General features: G+C 36.3%; 2 protein-coding genes across 4 annotated transcripts; both read right to left on the bottom strand.

The window, feature by feature from the left end:
• Nucleotides 1-6,240: 6,240 nt before the first annotated feature.
• Nucleotides 6,241-9,016, bottom strand: LOC148692966 (uncharacterized). The gene is made up of 5 exons (XM_088678913.1): nt 8,555-9,016; nt 8,247-8,311; nt 8,071-8,131; nt 7,062-7,208; nt 6,241-6,524 (listed from the first exon to the last, which is right to left on the bottom strand). The coding sequence occupies exons 1-5, from the start codon at nt 8,829-8,831 to the stop codon at nt 6,403-6,405; spliced, it is 672 nt and encodes a 223-aa protein (XP_088535039.1). The 5' UTR covers nt 8,832-9,016; the 3' UTR covers nt 6,241-6,402.
• A 1,199-nt stretch (nt 9,017-10,215) lies between these two features.
• B73 (molybdopterin biosynthesis CNX1 protein / molybdenum cofactor biosynthesis enzyme CNX1 (CNX1)) lies at nt 10,216-18,549 on the bottom strand. Of its 3 annotated transcripts, none has more exons than XM_088679295.1 (12): nt 18,134-18,549; nt 17,327-17,457; nt 16,547-16,651; nt 16,309-16,392; nt 14,065-14,292; nt 13,693-13,883; nt 13,464-13,568; nt 12,993-13,298; nt 11,439-11,596; nt 11,226-11,332; nt 10,878-10,934; nt 10,216-10,683 (listed from the first exon to the last, which is right to left on the bottom strand). In XM_088679295.1, exons 1-12 carry the CDS (start codon nt 18,450-18,452, stop codon nt 10,465-10,467), a joined length of 2,010 nt encoding a protein of 669 aa, XP_088535421.1. In that variant the 5' UTR covers nt 18,453-18,549; the 3' UTR covers nt 10,216-10,464. The 3 variants fall into 3 exon arrangements, with proteins under 3 accessions (XP_088535421.1, XP_088535422.1, XP_088535423.1); XM_088679296.1 differs by having other exon boundaries at nt 16,550-16,651; XM_088679297.1 differs by having other exon boundaries at nt 10,576-10,709; nt 10,789-10,934.
• Nucleotides 18,550-19,350: the final 801 nt, after the last annotated feature.

The raw sequence follows: 19,350 nt of genomic DNA, 5'->3' as shown, positions 1-19,350 counted from the left end.
CACCCTATGGCCGGTTTTTGACTTAGTTATTGGGCTAATTTCCATTTAGTTTTAGTTGTCACACAACCTAAACTCAATGGGCTTTGTGGACCAAAAACCCTTTTGGGCCCTGAAACCCAAAACCAACTTAAAAGCCCAAAACGAACCTTTTGTAAGATTAATTAACTAATTAATTAATCTTGACTATTTTCAATTAAACTATTTAATTGCTTACCCATCTCATTTATATTTCTTCACTTTCATTCTTACTCGGTATACGATCCATTAGGTTCCAATTAGCGAGACAGTGGGCGATTGTTACTCTTAACGATTGATTGTGAATTGAAACTACATTTCAATTCTCCCTTTGATGAAGATTAGTGTTTGCTAATCTAACCCTAGAATCTATATCATTTTAAAGTGAACTGAAAGTGGAATTTTGAAGGTTATGCGTATATTGTTAAACTGGAGGAAAATTGACTATGTTTCAGAGAAGTGCACATTTTGAATGCGATTGCACAGTCAGGTTATGAGGAAGATTAGAATAGAAAAACTGAGATGGTGGCAATGGTGCTAATTGTTGAGGTGAGAGGTAGGATGTTATGGGGTACTGTCTCACATGGCTAAGCCTACAAGAAAGCTCGGTTTACAGCGGAGTTCTATATATATGTGATTTGAATTTATACTATTATAAAAATACTTACAAAGCAGATAATGCATATGATCAATGGGATATTTTCGTATTTGTACATTTATCTATATTTGTACATCAATATTATGGTTTTTCCATTCTGACTTAATTCTTGGTGGTTTACGATTCTCTGAGATTATTTGGTTGTACAGTGCGTCATTGTTGTGGCAGTGGTTGTACTATTATAATTTTGTTGTTTGTATTATTGTCAATATGTTGTTTATATCATTGTTGTTTGAGTACATCCTTAAACTTCTCTTATTAATTAGAAAATATTTTAGTGATATTTTGATGGTTTAAGCTAAGAATTTTTTTTTTTTTCCGCAAAGAGCCTAATAGGAAAGCAATTCAATTATATGTATGCATTACAACTCCTTTTTTCTCTTCTATTATTGCTGTTATTTTCTCATTGTGCATGAAGCTTGATGGAGTTCAATGTGCTTTCAGGAAAACATAAGTAAACACAACAAGGATGGCTTTTTGATTTATTGACGTTTATTCTCATTATGTTAGACATATCCAACATGTTCTTCCAATGTTATATTATCTATAGGAAGATGGTGAGTATGAAACTGCCTTCGTACATATACAATCCATTAAAGACAATGTATGGAAATGTGGTACCAAGTATGAAAACTAAAGCCTTCGGCTTTTCTTTATCAAACTTTGGAGAGCATGTTTGCAAATATATCTATAAACAATTATATAGAGAATATAAATTGATTAATTTTAAACAATTTGATTTAGGTCTTTAAATCAAATAGAACCACCCACTATTTTGGCAACTTCCATATCCTTCAATTGGCATTCAAGAGTTTTATAGGAAACTCTTAGCAGGGTATGGGAGACTCACTATTACCAAGCCCACTTTAGAATAGTATCTTATTGGCTAGCATTAATATTAATAAGAGAGTAACACTTGCTCATTTACATCTCTTGTAAGTACCCATCTTATTTGGTCTCTAGAGAACATATGCCTCAAAATAATTTCATATTTGATAGGAGCATATTTATGCTACTTAGTTATGTTGTTTCCTTGCATTTAGTTACTTAATTACTATCTATTTTAGTATTTTAAGCTATTTTCGTATGTTTTTAGGTCCTAATGGCAAAAGGAGCAAGAAAGTGCATTTTGAGGCTATTTGGAGCAGTTTTGGGCATGGATTGGATAGCTTAACAATGGAGCAAAGAGGATGGACGAAATTGAAGTCAAGAAGGGCTAGGAAAGGCTACAAATCTGGAGAAAGAAGTCCAAATGCAAAGAAGATAAGGAAATAGCAAGAAATAAGGAACCTTATCCAACCTTATCTTATCCTATCCTAACCAACCTTATCCTTTCCTAACTCTAACATTATCTTATCTTATCCTATCCTAATCTTTTCCTACCTTAATTCCAACTTCAAAGAGGACTCCTTTTCACATTAAATCACCTAAATATCAAGTTCTAGAAGCCCTATTTTCGTGCATTAAGTTTATGCCACATGTAACCCTTCTAGAAGTTCTAGAATCTACCACAAGAACCATTCCTTGTCCTCCTTGGAATCTAATTGAAAGTATCCTTGTTCTTTGGTGATTTGGAGTCCTAATTCCTCTCCTTTTCAGCCCAAATTCGTGCCTTCCCTTCACCCTATAAATACTTGATGCCACAACACTCAAAAACCACCACCCTCTACCACAAATTCACACCACACCATCCACCACACCTCAAGAGCCTAAATTCACATAAATCCCCATTGTTGGCAACAAGGAAGGAAGGAGGAGCCACCTGGAGTGTTTCTAAGTGTATTCTATCTTTGTTTTTAATGTTTAAGATTAATTATCTTTGTTTTGTAAACATGAGGAGCTAAACTTGTTTTAGCTAGAGGAGACTTTGAAACCATGATTATATTTGCAATATGAATTGATTAATTCCAGTTGTGATTTCATAAATTGTGAATGCAATTTACTTAACCGTTTGATGGATAACTTATTCTTGTTTGTTGATTAAGGGTGCACACTTAGTTTGCATGCATGAATTTGGGGCTAGAATATAAGGGAGTTTCACATAATCGTTACAAACTTATATTCACAAGTAGTTAAGGTTGTTTTCACAATCATGTTAAGTAAATTCCTAGCATGAGTATCATGATGTCATAGTTACAAGTGCTTTGTCAATACTTATGATTTTCATAGAACGTAATGATCTTTGATTGTATCTCTATTATGATGTCATGTAGGGGACTTTTGAAGAATGCTTTGGGTTGTTGTATGATGTCATCCAATCCAATAACTTAAGGAAAATCTGAGGGTTAATTAGTGATGTCACGGTTAATCTGGGGTGTTGAGGTTCATGGTTTATCGGAAAAGCAACTGGAAATCAATTTGTATGCAAGTGTGTCATGTGTGGAGAAGAATCCTCTAGCTATCTAATCATCTATCGTTTTTCCAAATTCGTCCAAATCCTATTCAAGTCTTTTAGTTACTTGTTTTTATCTTCAATTCGTCAAAAACCCAATCCCCTTTATTTAGTTGTGTCAAATCTGTCCTAATTAGTGTTTTTGAGTGTTTTGAGTCAAAACCAAACCTATTTTCGTCCAAGTTGAGTCTTAGAGTCTAGTTTGAGTCTTTTTTATCGTTCTGTGTTGTTTAGAGTCTTTTAAGTTTGTTTTGAGTCATATAAGTTTAGTTAAGAGTCTTTTGAGTTTGTTTAAGTGTTTTGAAGCATATTTTTGTATCTTTGAGTCAGTTTTCATTAGATTAGCAATCCCTCCTAATCCCCGGCCTAGAACGATCCCTACTTATATCTATACTACAATTGTCAAAAAGAGGGTTTAATTTGAGTGTTAGAATATTTCACATCAATATTGGCATCGTTTCACTATGATGTCTCAGACCAAATGATTAATTTGCATTATCCCAACCATGAGTTCCTATGTGACAATAGTATGAGAACTCCTTGTCGATTGTGTTCAGTGGACTCACTCTCTATTAAGCACTCACACACTTGTCTTGGTGTCATTCACACCAATGACTTGGCACTAGTCACTCTCCCGGGAGGGAAGACATAGCATATATTGATCTATCCAGATCGCCAATGCTCAATTGGAAATCCTATGGTCTAGAACATTTAGCATATGTGTATTAAAGAGAAAGGTCTCATGAATTTAACTTTTTTAGATCACATTCTCTTAATTACATATTCCTTAGACTTATCTTTTAAGCGTATATAACATTTAATGAGACAATTTTAAACAACAATCTTTGCTCTTACATTAAACTAGATTAGTTTAATATGTGTTAGTAAAGTATCATCTCATGACTGCTTATGTCGAAGTGGCAATAGCATCGGTCAAACAGTACATGCGATACATCATCACCCAAATCCCGAGGACAGAAAGTGCAGAAGCGGACAATCCCATAAGGTTAGCATCAACGTCCGAGGGTGATATTAAACGATCGATACCTATTGAGCACTTGGATAAACTGAGCATATCCAGACCCAGATATTCAAATTATGGAGGTTAATGAGACAGACAATTGGATGACTCTGTACTCAAATATGTGGCTTATGCGTTTCTTCTTGGTAACAAGTTAAAGTCTTGACGCCTAAGATTCCAAGTGGCTAGGTACACTATTATCAATAGAAAACTCTAAAAAAAGGAGTTCGCGCTCTATCTATGGTACAATGTCCTCAAAGAAATTCATGACGGAGTTTTGTGGTGACCACTCAGCAACTGAACTCTCAAAACCAAGGCTGTCAGATTAGAGTACTTTTATCTTACTATGATGAAAGTATATACCACATGGATAGTATAGATTGTCAACCATGCCCATATTATGTAGATTCGAAGAAAAGACTGCCTAAATTAAAAAAAAAAAAAAGGAACTCTTGAGAATGGTTTTTTATACCCTAGAAACGCTCGATCTGCGCTATTAAAAAAAGAAGCAATAAAATCACAATATGTTGACATGGGGTAGACCACTTGCACCAATTCAAAACACATAACTGGTTGCTTGCCATCCTGAAAAGCTCCTCCAGAAAGTACTTTACTTTTGTAAAGAGCTTATCCCTTTTGTTATTTGTCAACTATAAGATTGACTTCACATCCCACGACATCATGCCTACCCACTATGCATTCAATGCAACGCTTTGATTTCTCAGCCAGCAGAAAGCCAACACATGCTATGCATGCACTAGAATGCCAGACCGCCTCATTTTCCATCATGCAAGGAGTTGGGCATTTAGAAGCATTTTGTAGAACCGAGCGCCGGGTGCTTTGAACATGAAGGAAACCAGAGAGCTAAGCACTACCAAAAGAAAAAAGAAAAAAAAGAAAGAAACAACAACTTTACATTATTCTAAAGAAGACCCCGACCAGCAGTGACAACTCTATGCCCAAAAAGAAACCCTTGAACAATGAGTTGGGGCAATTGTAAACAGAAGGTCCTTTTAAACTCATTAAAATAATGTATAGTTGTCTAAACCTCAGAGATGGGCCTTGAGGGACTCCACAAAGTAATGAAAGATTAAGAAATAGGGCTCCTGAGCCAAGAGATTTAGTAAACAAAGCACTACTTCAATTAACAAATAACTACAACCACTGATGACCACCCAAGGCCCTGGATTGTCTACTGACAAAAAGGAACAAGCACTGAGCTTAAAATACTTTTGCAACTACTCAAGCCAGTTGGTAGGCTTGACAACTTCAAAGCGCGAAGCTCTAAGGACAGGTCTATACAAACATCAACTCCAAGCCACACGTTGACCACCAATGAAGAAGAAAGTCTATGAAACGACACTTGTCAGACCTAGTGATCAGCTTAAGTGCTTTCTGACCACCCTCTAACGAGTGCTACGCTCAAAAGGTATCGACTTGGAAAACCAAGCAAGTAGCCTTGCAACGATATCACTTTTTCACGTATTGTTCAGATAGTGGAGAAGTAGCTTGTAGACCAATGTGAAGCCCATTTACTAATGGGGCGATGAGAGGATTAAAAGCCCAAGACTTTTCTGGCGCAGTCAGGGCCTATGTAATGGAGATGAGTACTCCTTATAAGGGGTTTGATCGACAAGAATAGAATTGAATAACATTGTCTTGAGAGCTTAAAAACAAATATATATCTAATTTTCTAGTGGATCAGCGCCTCCATTAGGAATAACATGCAATCTTAGATCAGGATAAGGATTCGCAGGCGAGTAGCTCATTGTCAAGGGTTGACCATACTGGTCCTTTGTTGATCTCTCAATTTTGAGCGTTAAACAATCTACACTAAAGGAAGGGGAATAGTTTAAACCTGGAACGCATTGGGTTGAAGAACAAAGCCTTAATCACTAGAGCAATCCATCACTTACCTTGCTAATCGGACAAGTAGATTTCTGTGTGTATTACACATTATATATTTGTTGTGTGACAAAGCAAGCACAGTTTTTGGATGGCAATTGTTGAAAACGTTTTGAGCGGAGGGTTGTCTACATATGACCTTAGGATTCGATTTCAGGATCCTCCTAGTAATTTTTTATTATTATTTTTTTATTTCCAAAAAATAAAAATTAGAAAAATTAAAAAACATAACTCTACAGTGAATCAAAATTTAGTAAAGCTCTCTTTAGATTATTTCATGGAGATTTATTTCCATATGAGAACATTATTTCCAAGCTAATCGACAGATAAACAATTTGAACTTTCTTCAGAAAAACATTCCTTTTTTTTTGTTCATTTATTTATGCCTTACAAAGATATCTTGTATATATTTCAACTACTTGTACTTTCAATTGGGATATCAGTCTCTACTTTATCTTGAGAAGGATCTGGATTGCTTGCAGCTTCCACATTCTCCAGTTTTGAGACGCGAAACACAGCCAAGTGTTCATCTCCTGTAACAAATTAGGCAGTTCAACATCAAAACTTGAACAATTCCGTTTGCCAACAGAACACACTAGCAGTATACAATTTACGTAACACCATTCAACTAGGTAAATTTTAAGCAAGAGGGTCAAAAGAAACACAAAAAACATCAGACAGTCGATCTTCACCAGATACTAAGTTTCGTCTGTGTATAAATCTGTTACGTCTGTATATTGTATTGTATGAGAGTTTTAAGGTTTGTTGATAACTTCTGAGGTGATTGATAGGGAAAGACAAACCCATTGTTCCCTGCATTGTGTCGGAATCTCACCCCGCCCCAGCCTTCAGCAAAGATTCAATTTCTTCAACTTCAAAATTAACAACACTAAATACAATCCACGATTCAACAACTGATTTGTACAGACTTTACTGATTTCTTTTCTCTACCTACACTCAATCAGGAATCTTGTGTTCTTCTTGCCTCATTTGATATGAGCATATGTATAAGTTTCCAAAATCAAAAGAGAGAAGATAAAGAAAGAAGAAAAAAAGGTTAATGTATGTACCGAACGTAAGACAAGACCCAGGTGGTACTGTGGCAACTACTCCTGCGCTCAACCGTTTGTCGTCAATGAACGTCCCATTTGTGCTGTCCAAATCTGTTACTAATAGCTTCCCTTCTTTCTTTTGGATGCGAGCATGCACACCAGATACTGTAAACCCGGAGAACAACGCAAACATGAACCAATGAATATTACTTCATCTTAAACTTCAAAGAACTGAAGATATCCGGAATTGCGGAAATATTAACTCAATGCTTTCCGGATGGTAACTTATTGCCTCCATTGATTTAGAGAAAGTTGGTTCACATATCAGCTTAAAGGTAATCATCTTGTTATCAAAGAACTAAATGTCTAAAGAAAAAAAGAAACCAAAATTAATTTTAAACCCTCTAAAGAAAAAAAAATTACTGCCATCTTAATTTTTACCGCGGAATGAATGAATGTTTAATGTCTCGGTGACAATGTCATTGCTTTGTTCTGCAAATTAGTTTACCTACAGAATCCACTTTAAAAGCATCTTCTGCTTATTTATACCAAGACATGTATGCTCCTCTACTTCTAGCTTAAAGTTTGAGTACGAGGCATCGAAAAACCCTCCACATATATATTCCTGGGAGAGAACTTATTCGGATTCAGAGTAGGATTACTAAACCCTGGACACATGTATGTATCTGTGTACTCCACGGTAGTCAATGTCATCGATGGTGGCATGGATACATCGAGACCAAGTTCCTAGCTATAGCCTATACTATGGCCAAGGTGAAATGTTAACTTCAATTAAGTGATGTAGTAAACCAAATTATGATCAGAATGGGATGGGATGTGATCAGAACAAATGACAAGAATGCATGGAATCACGGTCTAACAGTAGCAGCAACCTAGCTAGGTTAATTTATCTCTGCAGATTGATCAATATATGTACTGAATGAATTACACTCCTGATATAATTCAACCACCTTTCTGAGAAGAATTTGGAAATACGATTATTGTGTGTAATACTATTACTAGGTACCTGTTGCAACTGGAATCACCATATCAGCTTTTTCCGGGAGGCGGCCAACAGTCACCTCATTCTAGATTAGAATCGAAACAAGCAAGCAGTCAACTATTTCAATACTTGAACTTAAGAATCAATACATACATAACGTACAACTAGCTAAAAAGAAAACATGAAAAAAAACAACTTACAGACGAAATTTCAAATGCGTTTGGCATCGGAACCTTGAAACCTATGTGCCTTGAATCTCCATCGCCTGTTAGTGTTAGGTGGGTAATTAAGAAGAAATAGTCACTCCTCCATCCAAAAATGAAAAACTAGCAAGAAACAGATCTGATTAAATGCCGGAACTGTAATACATAACACACATATATATTGAGCCCTGTTGAAATTAACAGGTTTCAAAATTCGAATATATAACTGGGTAGATTTTCTACACAAGTTAACCACATATGAAATTAAGAAATAATGAGACAGAAGTGGGCATATATATACGTACCAACGGGCTCCAGAAGCCATTTATCTGGTGGAGTCTGAACCGATGAGGAAGAGGAGGCGGCGTAAATTGTTCGGTGGTTTTTTGATTTTGGTTTGATACTAAAAAGTAGCGGTTGGCGTTGGCGTTGGAGTCGGAGGAGCTGTGGACTTGTACTATCAATACTGGAGGAGCGCTGCCGAAAAGCAACAACGTGACTCAGAGCAGCATGAGCTGCATGAGGAGGAAGCTTGGGAAGAACAAGAGACTTGTAGCAGTGGCAGTGAGCACTGACTTCCATTTCTTTTTTCTGCAGTTTCTATGGCAGCACAGCACTCACATCCCGAAACCAAACAAGAAGAAGAAACTAGAAAACCACATGGACATGGATTTGAGTATGTGGCAACCATTTAATGCTTTGACAAAGATTTGGATAACAATATCTTCACCCTTACCCAAACAAATACGGCTCTGGCCCTTAGCCCTATTGGTCAAGTCTCAAGGGATGAAAGGTCGAATAAAGTTACCCTAAAAGATCGTTGTGACAAGTTCACGGACTAGATTACTTAAAAGGATTTTTAACTTATGGATCAAAGCTCCAAGTCCACTAAAATTCAAAGACCAATACTCCAATTTTCTCACTCATTGTTCTAAAAATCCCTGCCTATCGCCTCCTAAGCCCTGCCTAGGTGCTAGGCGGCTGGCTACCGTCTCAATAGTCTGTAGGCGTTTGAAAATTAATCAAGTTCGCCTAGACCCATTTAGGCATCCGCCTAACCCACCTAAACCTGCCTAGGTCACCACTCTAACTTAGACAGAAAATTGATAACTTTTATTTTGCATTTTAAGTTTTCAATAAAATGTAAAAGGTTTGTTAAATATTTAGATGAACATTCACTACATGTTTGTTCCCCATGTTTTTAATATGTTCTAATATTTTATAATTTATATGTCATTTTATTTTGCAATATATGTATTTCAACATAATAATGTGTTTTTAAGTATAAACAGACACTTCTTTATCTAAACTACAATTAATAGAACTCACTTTGTCAACCAAAACTCATTGAAATTACAATTATAACCTTGAATACCTAACTGGAAAAAAAATGTGAGAAAAGAAAAAATTTGTGGCATTAAAGTAATTTCCTTTGCCTTTTTTTTTTTATTTTTTTAAACCTTACTACCATGTCACCCTATTACTACTTTTTAAACTCACTCTCTCTATCTCTTTATCTCTCAATAACAGCCAGGTTTTTTTTTTTTTTTTTTATTATTTTTTTTTTATGGTTGCATAACTCCTACCAATTAATTTTTTTTAAACAATATTTAAAAATAAAAATAAAAATAATATTTCTCACACATCAAGTGTGACCTTTGCTAGCACAAATCTTCCTAATCCACCTAGGTGCTAAGTCCTAACCCGCTGGCCAACTAGCGCCTATCGTCTTTTAGAACTTTATTCACACTATACAAAAACTAAATTTTCATCCATTTATGATTCCTAAGCAAAGACATGTTAACTCAAATAATCAAATATGAATAATTCCATCCAATTGGACGTATATACTTACTCGAAGTGGGAGTGGAAATGCAAGATATAAGTATCAGTGTCATTCTCATTCCTGATATGTCATATGTGTTTTCTAACACGTAAACAAATGAAAAAGTAAGTGAATCTCACATTGAAAAAAATTTAGCATTCTCAATTCGGTATCAATACCAAAAGGAGGTTGTTTATCTCATATCCCAAATATTCGACATAATTCACTTTTTCCAAATATTCTCATTCCTGATATGTCATATGCGTATCTTTAGCAACCGCATTTTCCCTATCAAGAATAAACTTATGAAGGCATACAACAATACCATTATTACATTGATGAGATGCAGGACAAAAAATACACAATATTACATGACTTTATTCCTCCGTATTAACGGCAACAAGAACAACCTGGCTCGGTGCCACTAGCTGAGGCCAGCTTATAACTTTGTTCCCACACATCCGTAGTCGCCCCTTGTGCGTGAGGGACGTGTTGGGGATGTTTTTCTCTCTTGTCTCCCCTTATCTGCTTTAGTCCATGCTTGAGGGCAGGCAACAAAGCCTCCATGCACTCAGCAACCGCGTTTGGATTCCCAGGCATGTTAATGATCTGAATGTATACAGTACGAACAAAGACTACACAATTAGGGAGTCAAACCAAATCATCCATACAATCCAGATGTTTAAAAACCCATATCAATCTAACATCACTGACCGTCGACAATGTTTATGTAACTATATAGTTCACAGTTCACATCTACTACTGCGAAAGATAAGGAATGCACAATGACATCGTGACCTTACCAGTGATGACCCTCTTATTCCTGCTGCAGAGCGCGAGAGCATAGCAGTTGGTGTCACCTGTCTCAGTTAAGGAAAAATTAGAGTTTAAGCTAAACAAATCTTTGATGTCAATTCATCAACATAGGTGCGCGTGTCATTATATAGTTCAAGCAAATTGCTGTTAAGTATCCGTTGCTAAGAGCTTTCTGTCATCAAGATTGAGATTTGTCATTAGAATTACAGAAACCAACCTACACCTTAGAGTTGCACTTAAATACTATGAAAATCACATTCAAGAAATAATCAGCGAGAGAAATAATATTTGAATTCATCATATAGAAGCATATTTTTCCATATATGTTAAGCTACCTTCAAACTCTCTTGCATCATGACATGAAGAAGACCAGGTGTTTCTTTCTCAATCAACTCTTTGGTTGCTTCTGGGGTTACATCTCGTGGGGTGAAGCCAGTACCACCTAAATTTGAGAATATAAAATTACTTCAAAAGAATTCAACAAAACTGTATTAAAGAGGTACTAGTTTAGCGAAAGAAACAAGCACGCTAAAAAGCAAGAAAATCACCGAGGGTGAGGATGAGATCCATTTGCTCAATATCACTCCATCTATGTAGAACATCCTTTATTTTGCTTACATCATCCGGGACCACAGCTGTTGAAACAACCCTAGCTCCCCCCAACCTTTCTGAACAGGAATTTACAACAGAAACTGCTCTTGGACCACTGCAAAACAAGACACAACAAAGAAATATTCATAGATGAATGCAGAGTGCACAAACACGAAGAAGATCCATGTAATATGTTCAAATAAATTCTTACGAGGAACATATATTCACAAAATTTAACCAAACATAAGGTTGTAACTTTTTCAGCATATCTTGCTGAGAAAGATATAATTCAAAGTTATGTGGAGTCTACTTTCAGATACATGAACAGCATACAATCTCCGTTGCACTGCATTCTCCAAGAGTGCTTGTTCCATGATTAGTGTTTACTAACCAAAGGAGGACTTTATATACACAGGAACAAGTTAATGCGAAGGGTTCATTATAATGTCGCAAAGCATAGAGTGCATTTCATATTGCACTTTGACAAAGAGCAATATCAGCTTTGCGTTGTTTCTTTGGCATCTATTAAGTGACCTCCTTGAAACAACCATTCAAAAAGGAGTATCTAGATGCATTGAGTTCAATTATGGTCTACCTAAGACAGAAAACTGTAACGAACTATTTTGTACATTGAGCAACCCTAGAAATCCCCCAAGCCCCTGGAAAAGCACCTTGTTGTTGAGAATCAATGCCAGAAGAGTAATGGATCAACTAATTTCTGTCCAAAAGTGAAGTCATTGATTTTTCTAAAATGAATTTTCCAGCAAATTTTAAAAGAGATTCAGCTGTGAGAAACAGCTCCTACATAATATTTTGCACAGCATTCACCTTTTCCATATCAAACTTTGATAATGAGGAACATCAAATGTGCCATCGTTCTAGCATCTACAAATTGCCCTCATGTAACCAAAAACTCAAAAAGGCGTATGTTGATGCGACTAGATTAACTGAAAATCCTGACCGAAGACTTGGTTCACAACTTATCAGGAAACAAAGAGTAAAAAAGCAATTGCATTTGGATAAATTTTTTCTCGGGAGCATTTGACTTCAAGATATTTTAACATATATTTAGGTTAAACAAAATATGTTAGACTCAGGTAAGTTGACAAAACTACTATGAGACAGGGAAACAAACTTTTATGAGGAGATCATAAAGAAGGCGTATGTTGATACAACTAGTGTAATTGAGTACTCATTCTTAAGGTCCTAGTAGCATATTATGAGGTAGGGAAAGTTTACAAAACATGTTAGACAAAATATGTTAAGACTCGAGTAAGTTTACAAAACTACTATGCGAGTTTACAAAACTACTTTGAGGTAAGGAAACAAACTTTTATGAGGAGATCGTAAACTTCACCATGTGGAAAGTACTATAAAAATTATCTCATTTTACAGAACATAAAAAGTTTCATGTTCACAATGTCGTTAAATAAGGTCGAGCTTTGCAGCCCTTAAGATAATATATGGACACATATATATGTACTATGTGTGTTGGTAAGAAGGTACCATACCTTCTATCAGGCCCAGCCCCTGATGCAACAGTATCACTCACTGTAAGAATTGCTACTCTAACCCCGGCATCCTGAGACTCAGCTACAGTTCTTTCTTGCAGTATAAATCTTTGGAAAGGTGATGCCAAATTAGGTGACAAGGAACTTTCGCAAATAGCATTGCTTATATCAGAAATAATGATGGCTGGCACAGAAGTCCCAGCTGCTATTACACTGCCTGTTGCTGGCAACTCCAACAAAGCATTAGCAGACTTCATACTTAAAATCCGACTGCTCCTCTGGTGGCCAGTACTCTCAGCAACAAAGCTGAAAAGCAAAATAGAAAGAGTTTTTCCCTTAATGTAAACAGAGGATTAAAACATACAAACACTCAAATAAAAAACAATGATTTGGCATATAGGGAAAAAGGTATTTTGACTCTGAAAGGAACTAGACAAAACACCTACACGACAAGTTCCTTAAACAACTTACCCAGGATATCCCAATCCATCATTTAACTCCCATCCAACGATAGCATGATGAAATTCTGGGCGTGCAGGATCTGCCTTTAAAGGCTGACGAAGACGAGCATGCACTCTGTACATAGAAATTTAAAAAGTAAGGTGGGTGTAATATCAATCTCTAGAAAATCACTTCAGTAACAAAGGCACGGATGAGAGAGAGAGAGAGAGAGAGAGAGAGCTTCAGAAGTTTCAGCAACCTCAAAAGATGAGGATTTTTCCATCCAGCAAGACGGCGGATGGTAGGGACCACAAATACATGGAAGCAGACAAGACAGCTAACTGGATTTCCAGGCAACCCGAATGCAAAAATTCTTTTCATTGGCATATTCTCTGCAGGTCTGGAATTGATCTCCGCAAAATTTAAAGGCTTTCCTGGTTTCATCCAAACCTGAAGAGCCGGTTAAATTCTAAACCAACATTATATATTATGTTCTATAACAATATCAAACCACCTTTCAGTTCAATACATCATCACAATTGGAATTTGGTTCCTATTTCCTATACCCATCCTACAAGGAAATATAGAGTGAGAAAGAAAACATATGAGAATGACTGCAGATTAAGCCCACCTTACTAAAATGCACTGTCCCTTTCCTTTGAAATAGTGGTTTGACATAGTCCCTGTCTCCCATGGAAACACCTCCAGACGTAAGAATAACATCAACTCCAGCAGAAATGGCAGTATTGATGATATTCTCCAGTACTTCTTCATCATCTCTAGCAATACCTAGGTCAAGAACTTTGCAATGATGCTGTAGTGAAGCTGCCAGTATCATAGCGCGGTTGGAGTCCCTAATCTGCACAAGAACTGCATCAGCCTACTCTGTATTCTTACCACATGTGAAGTAGCAGCATCATTGATAACGGTACTGCCAATACAATTGCAAACTATACTTTTAACAACAGACTAAAACACCTACCCTTGTCTTGTAATGTGATGAGACACGGGTAGGGTATGACTCTGTGAACCAAAGCAAAGGACACAATGATGAATAAGTAGGGTTAATTACACTAACACCCCTTGAAGTTTATTGAGTTTTCACAAAACCCCCTCACGTTTGAGACATTACACTAACAGCCCTTCAAGTTTTAATTCACTTTCACATAACCCCTTCAGTCAAAATTCTGCTAATAAATTGACAACTTACCCTTATAATTAATTACTTGAACAATAAAGAAAGTCTTTATAATTATATAGAAAAGAAAATATTCAACAACAACAACAAAGCCTTTTCCCACTAAGTGGGGTTGGCTGTATGAATCTAGAACGCCATTGCGCTCGGTTTTGTTTCACATCTTCCCTTAGATCCAAGTACTAGTCTTTTCTTAGAGTCTCTTCCATAGAAAAGAAAATATTAAAAAATAAAAATAATTAAACATTAATAAAGGGCGGGGAAGAATGCCCTATGAATGAGGGCTAGCGTCCTCAAAGCATGTTCGAGTCTTGGTGCTTTTGAACAAGGAAAGCAAATCCATGCCCGTACCATCAAGTATGCGTTCAGTCTTGTAGTACCAATTGGAAGTGCGTTCAGTCTTGTAGTAATAATTGGAAGTGCTCTTTGAACCATGTATGCAAAGTGTGGGAATTTGGAAGACAACAGTCAGGTGTGTAGGAGGATGCCAACGAGGGACACAATAAATTGGAATGCAATGATATCAAGGCTTTCACAAAATGGGAGGGGCATCAAGGTTCTACAGGCATAGAGGTTATGAACTTTATTAATTGGAAGTGCGTTCAGTCTTGTAGTACCAATTGGAAGTGCGTTCAGTCTTGTAGTAATAATTGGAAGTGCTCTTTGAACCATGTATGCAAAGTGTGGGAATTTGGAAGACAACAGTCAGGTGTGTAGGAGGATGCCAACGAGGGACACAATAACTTGGAATGCAATGATATCAAGGCTTTCACAAAATGGGAGGGGCATCAAGGTTCTACAAGCATAGAGGTTATGAACTTTATTAAGTTATTCAGCAGGTTTATGCATCGATGCTCCATTATTCTTCAGGAATTCTTGTTTTACTCTTTTCTATGGAAATTAATTTGAGGAAGAAAAGCAACTGTGCTTTTTTTGGTTCGAAAGAATAGACTTAGACCAAAATACAAGAAATTTCATTACAAGTTGCAAATTCAGTTGATTCCTCTTGTGCCTCGACTTGTTTTGGCATATCAAAGTAATTTTTCATGAAACTGAAATTTTGTTGCTGTTAATTATTTTCTTATGGATACAAACAGAATGCTTATGAAGTAGAATCCCATTGTTCATAAGCATTCTTAGCAGGGAAAAAGAAGATGAAGATAGTGATACTATTTTAATGTTTAATTTATTTTTGTATAAATTATAAAGATTTTTTTTATTGTTTAAGTATTAGTTATAAGGGTAAAGTTGTCAATTTATTAGCATAATTTTGACTAAAGGGGTTATGTGAAAGTGAATTAAAAAATAAGGGGGTGTTAGTGTAATGTCTCAAACGTGAGGGGGTTTTGTGAAAACTCGATAAACTTCAGGGGGTGTTAGTGTAATTAACCCTGAATAAGTATGAATTCGTGGAACATTGAATTAATAATACCTAAGAATCCGAGGTTTTAAACTTTGTTGAATATTTTTCTACCATTTTTTCCTGACTAACAATGGTCTAGAACTTAAATTAGCACCTGAACCATGCACCATTTTCAGCATATGAAGGTACTCTTGTAGACTCTTTAAAACTAAATTGGCCACTCGCACACTGTTATTTTTATACTACAAAGTGAAGGACCTTAAATATGTGCAGAGAGAGAGAGAGAGAGAGAGAGAGATTTCAGTAGCTTACAGTACCTGGCCACGATTTAAACAACCTGTCATTGGCTCCACGAGTTCATCTCCTGTGGAAAGCACACCAATTGTTGGAGTTGGATATACCTACATGACATTTAGTTCCCAGTGTCAATCTATTATTATTATTATTATTATTATTATTTTATAGGGAACAAAAGTTCATTCCTAAACAAATGGAAAATACATGGCATAGTTGCTCTCAGTAACAAATTACTAAGCACAACATTAATTCTTTTACCACCTTCACCATTGTCACTCCTACAGTAGCAAGCAAACCAATTTCTGAAGCACCAATTCTTTGCCCAGATGTCAATACTACAGCATCTGCTTCAATGTCACAACCCTGGCAAACAAATTTTTGAATGAGCTTTTAAAACTTCATTAGATTAAACAAGTACGAGAACCGTAAGTTTGCAAAAGAGATTATCATTTTTTCCCCTTATAGAACATGACTGACAAAAGGTACAAATGAAGATATCCATCATGGAACAATGCTAAATATGGTCGCTTATGCAATTGTAGGTGCACACTCTCCCTTTACTGCCCTCCATGTGATTTAATAGTTCTAAGAAACTCTCTCTAAATTCCAGTTTTGATCCTCTGTCAAACCCATAAAGCATTATGGCCATCTTTTTCCAATTAATAAATGGGAACTATGCACAAAGACCAGGTTGTCTTCAGTCAAGTTTATATACTTAGGTTGTCAGTTTACTTTTCGTATTTGGGAATTTTGGTTGCACGATTAGTTTTAGCATCCTGGTGTAATGTAGCCTTAATTGGGTTCTAGGTGAGACTCCTAGGAGACCTTTGTTAAATTCTAAGGTATTGTTCTTCTTTCTCTACTTCCTATTTTTGCTCCACCAGTGATCCAACTTATTTCAAGCAATAGGTACTTTATGCAAGAAACAAAAATGTATTAATACAAAGGTGCAGTACATAGGAGGACGAGACATTCTCAAATGAAAAGGAAGAAACCCAAACAAAAATGTTAATCAACCATCAAAGGATGACATCATACCACTGGACGAATATCTACTCCTCTGCTTGTTTGTATCAATATTCTTACTTGCCTTGAATCAAGTGAATGCTCTTCAATTTCTTCAGTGTCCTCAACTTGTACCACTGCATCTGCACCATCAGGTATTGGTCCTAAAAAAATGCACACCGGGAGAACGGATTAAAGGCAAAAAGACTAATATGTCGAGACCAAAAACCTTCGGAAAGAAAGGCTAGTGATCTCTAAGGTTATAAACTACTGTATACGACAGAAAATTCTGATGAGTACAAATTTCACTAATGTCCAGAGTTTTGGACTATAGGAAACATGGTTCTTTGGACTATAGTAAACACGGTTCCTAGTACTAGGCTAGGGGATCATGATGCACAAATGGTTTGTTGGCTTGATATTCTCCAAGGATGATGGGTAGTGACTGCGTGAAGTTTGCGAGTTCATTTTGTTTGGTGTCTAGGACTGGATTGGATAACTCACTTTATTCTAGGTATGTTGGACGAAGAAATGATAAAAAAATATGTCCAACTTGAACGTAGAAGACGGATATTCGTCAAGGAAACTTTTCCATTCCAATCCCACCTCCCCAAACACAAAATGATAGGATTAGAAGAGATAAAAATTTCCTAATGTCTACTCGCTTTATAATCCCCTCAGAATAAACAAAATAATTCACCTCTACTTTCAATATACCTCGAAGTTTACTAGTTACTCAATCCAATCCAATCCTATTCTATCCTAGAATACAAACATTTGTAAAGCATCCATCCAAATAACTGAGACTGCCAAATTAATTCAAAATCTTTATTATTTTACCTCCAGTGGTAACATACGCTACAGTTCCAGGAGTGACGGTGATGCCAAGTCCATCGTTGCCAGCTCTTGACTCAGCGATTACAGGATACTCGCCTGGCCCATCCGAAGCTACCACCGCATACCCATCCTTCACCGACGCAGGGTACGGCGGCAGAGGTTCACGCGCACGAATGTCCTCCGCCAGCACCTTCCCAGCCGCATCGTGGAGGGGCACAGTGACAGGCGGCAGCCGCTGGACCACTCTCAGAACTGTTTCGAGAGCGTCTTCTACTGAGATCACCGTGTCTTTGCTGCTGTCCTCTCTCGCCGTCTCCCCCATCGTCAACTGTGACTCTTTAGCCAAGGGTCCCCCCACCAACCTGGTTTTAATGAAAATGTCATATTCGTACTCTCACTCATTAGGATTTTTTTTGGAGCGAAAAGTCTGAAATGGGTAAAAAAAAATTCTTTATTTACTATTTTGTAATTATTCCATTCATCATTTACATTTTGATACTATTATGAAATATTCTCTACCTATGCTGCTTCTCATCTTTTGCTTATCTTCTATCAGCTCTTTTATGTTTCTATTATATTGTCAATATTGTGCAATTCTTCTTTTGTTAAATTGTTCCATTATTGTTCATTTTCGTCTTCTAATTCTGCTTCTCTTTCACTATTTTCTTTTATCTTGTAGTAGGTTTTTGAAGTTTTTTCTTTGAAATTTGAAGGCTTTTAGTAAGATTGGTGACAAACATTTGTCTTGCTGTAAATATACATTTCTTCTTCTTTTACTGCTAATATCATATCATACTTACTCATCTAAAACTAACATCTGGACTCCTCGATATCTCAAAATATTTTGTTGTGAAGAGTTCATACATAGGGTGGTATAGAATACAGTCAAAAATATTTTTTTTCATGGCTAAATGCCTAGCTTCTTTCTTGTGCATATGCATATACCAATCTAGAGGACCGCTGATAAAACTGGTACAAATTTCTTTTCAAACTTCTAAATAATATTTTGCTACTTTCTTAAGCTTAGCAAGGAATAATTCTAATTAAGAACTATGGTTAATAAATATTTTATCAAGATAACCAAATTCTAATAGTAAGGTTGGGTTAACGTCTACTACATTATGCTTTTCTTTATGCTCAAAACTAAAATGTCATGGTCTAAAGTCTCTTACCTTAATCCTATCCAAAGGTATACTAACCTCTGGTTTACAATTACAATT

The sequence above is a fragment of the Pyrus communis genome, chromosome 11 (genome assembly GCF_041283825.1).
Source record: "Pyrus communis isolate YQ-2024b chromosome 11, ASM4128382v1, whole genome shotgun sequence".
Lineage (NCBI taxonomy): Eukaryota > Viridiplantae > Streptophyta > Magnoliopsida > Rosales > Rosaceae > Pyrus > Pyrus communis.
The sequence above is the reverse complement of the archived record's forward strand: the minus strand, read 5'-3'. Positions and strand labels throughout refer to the sequence as shown.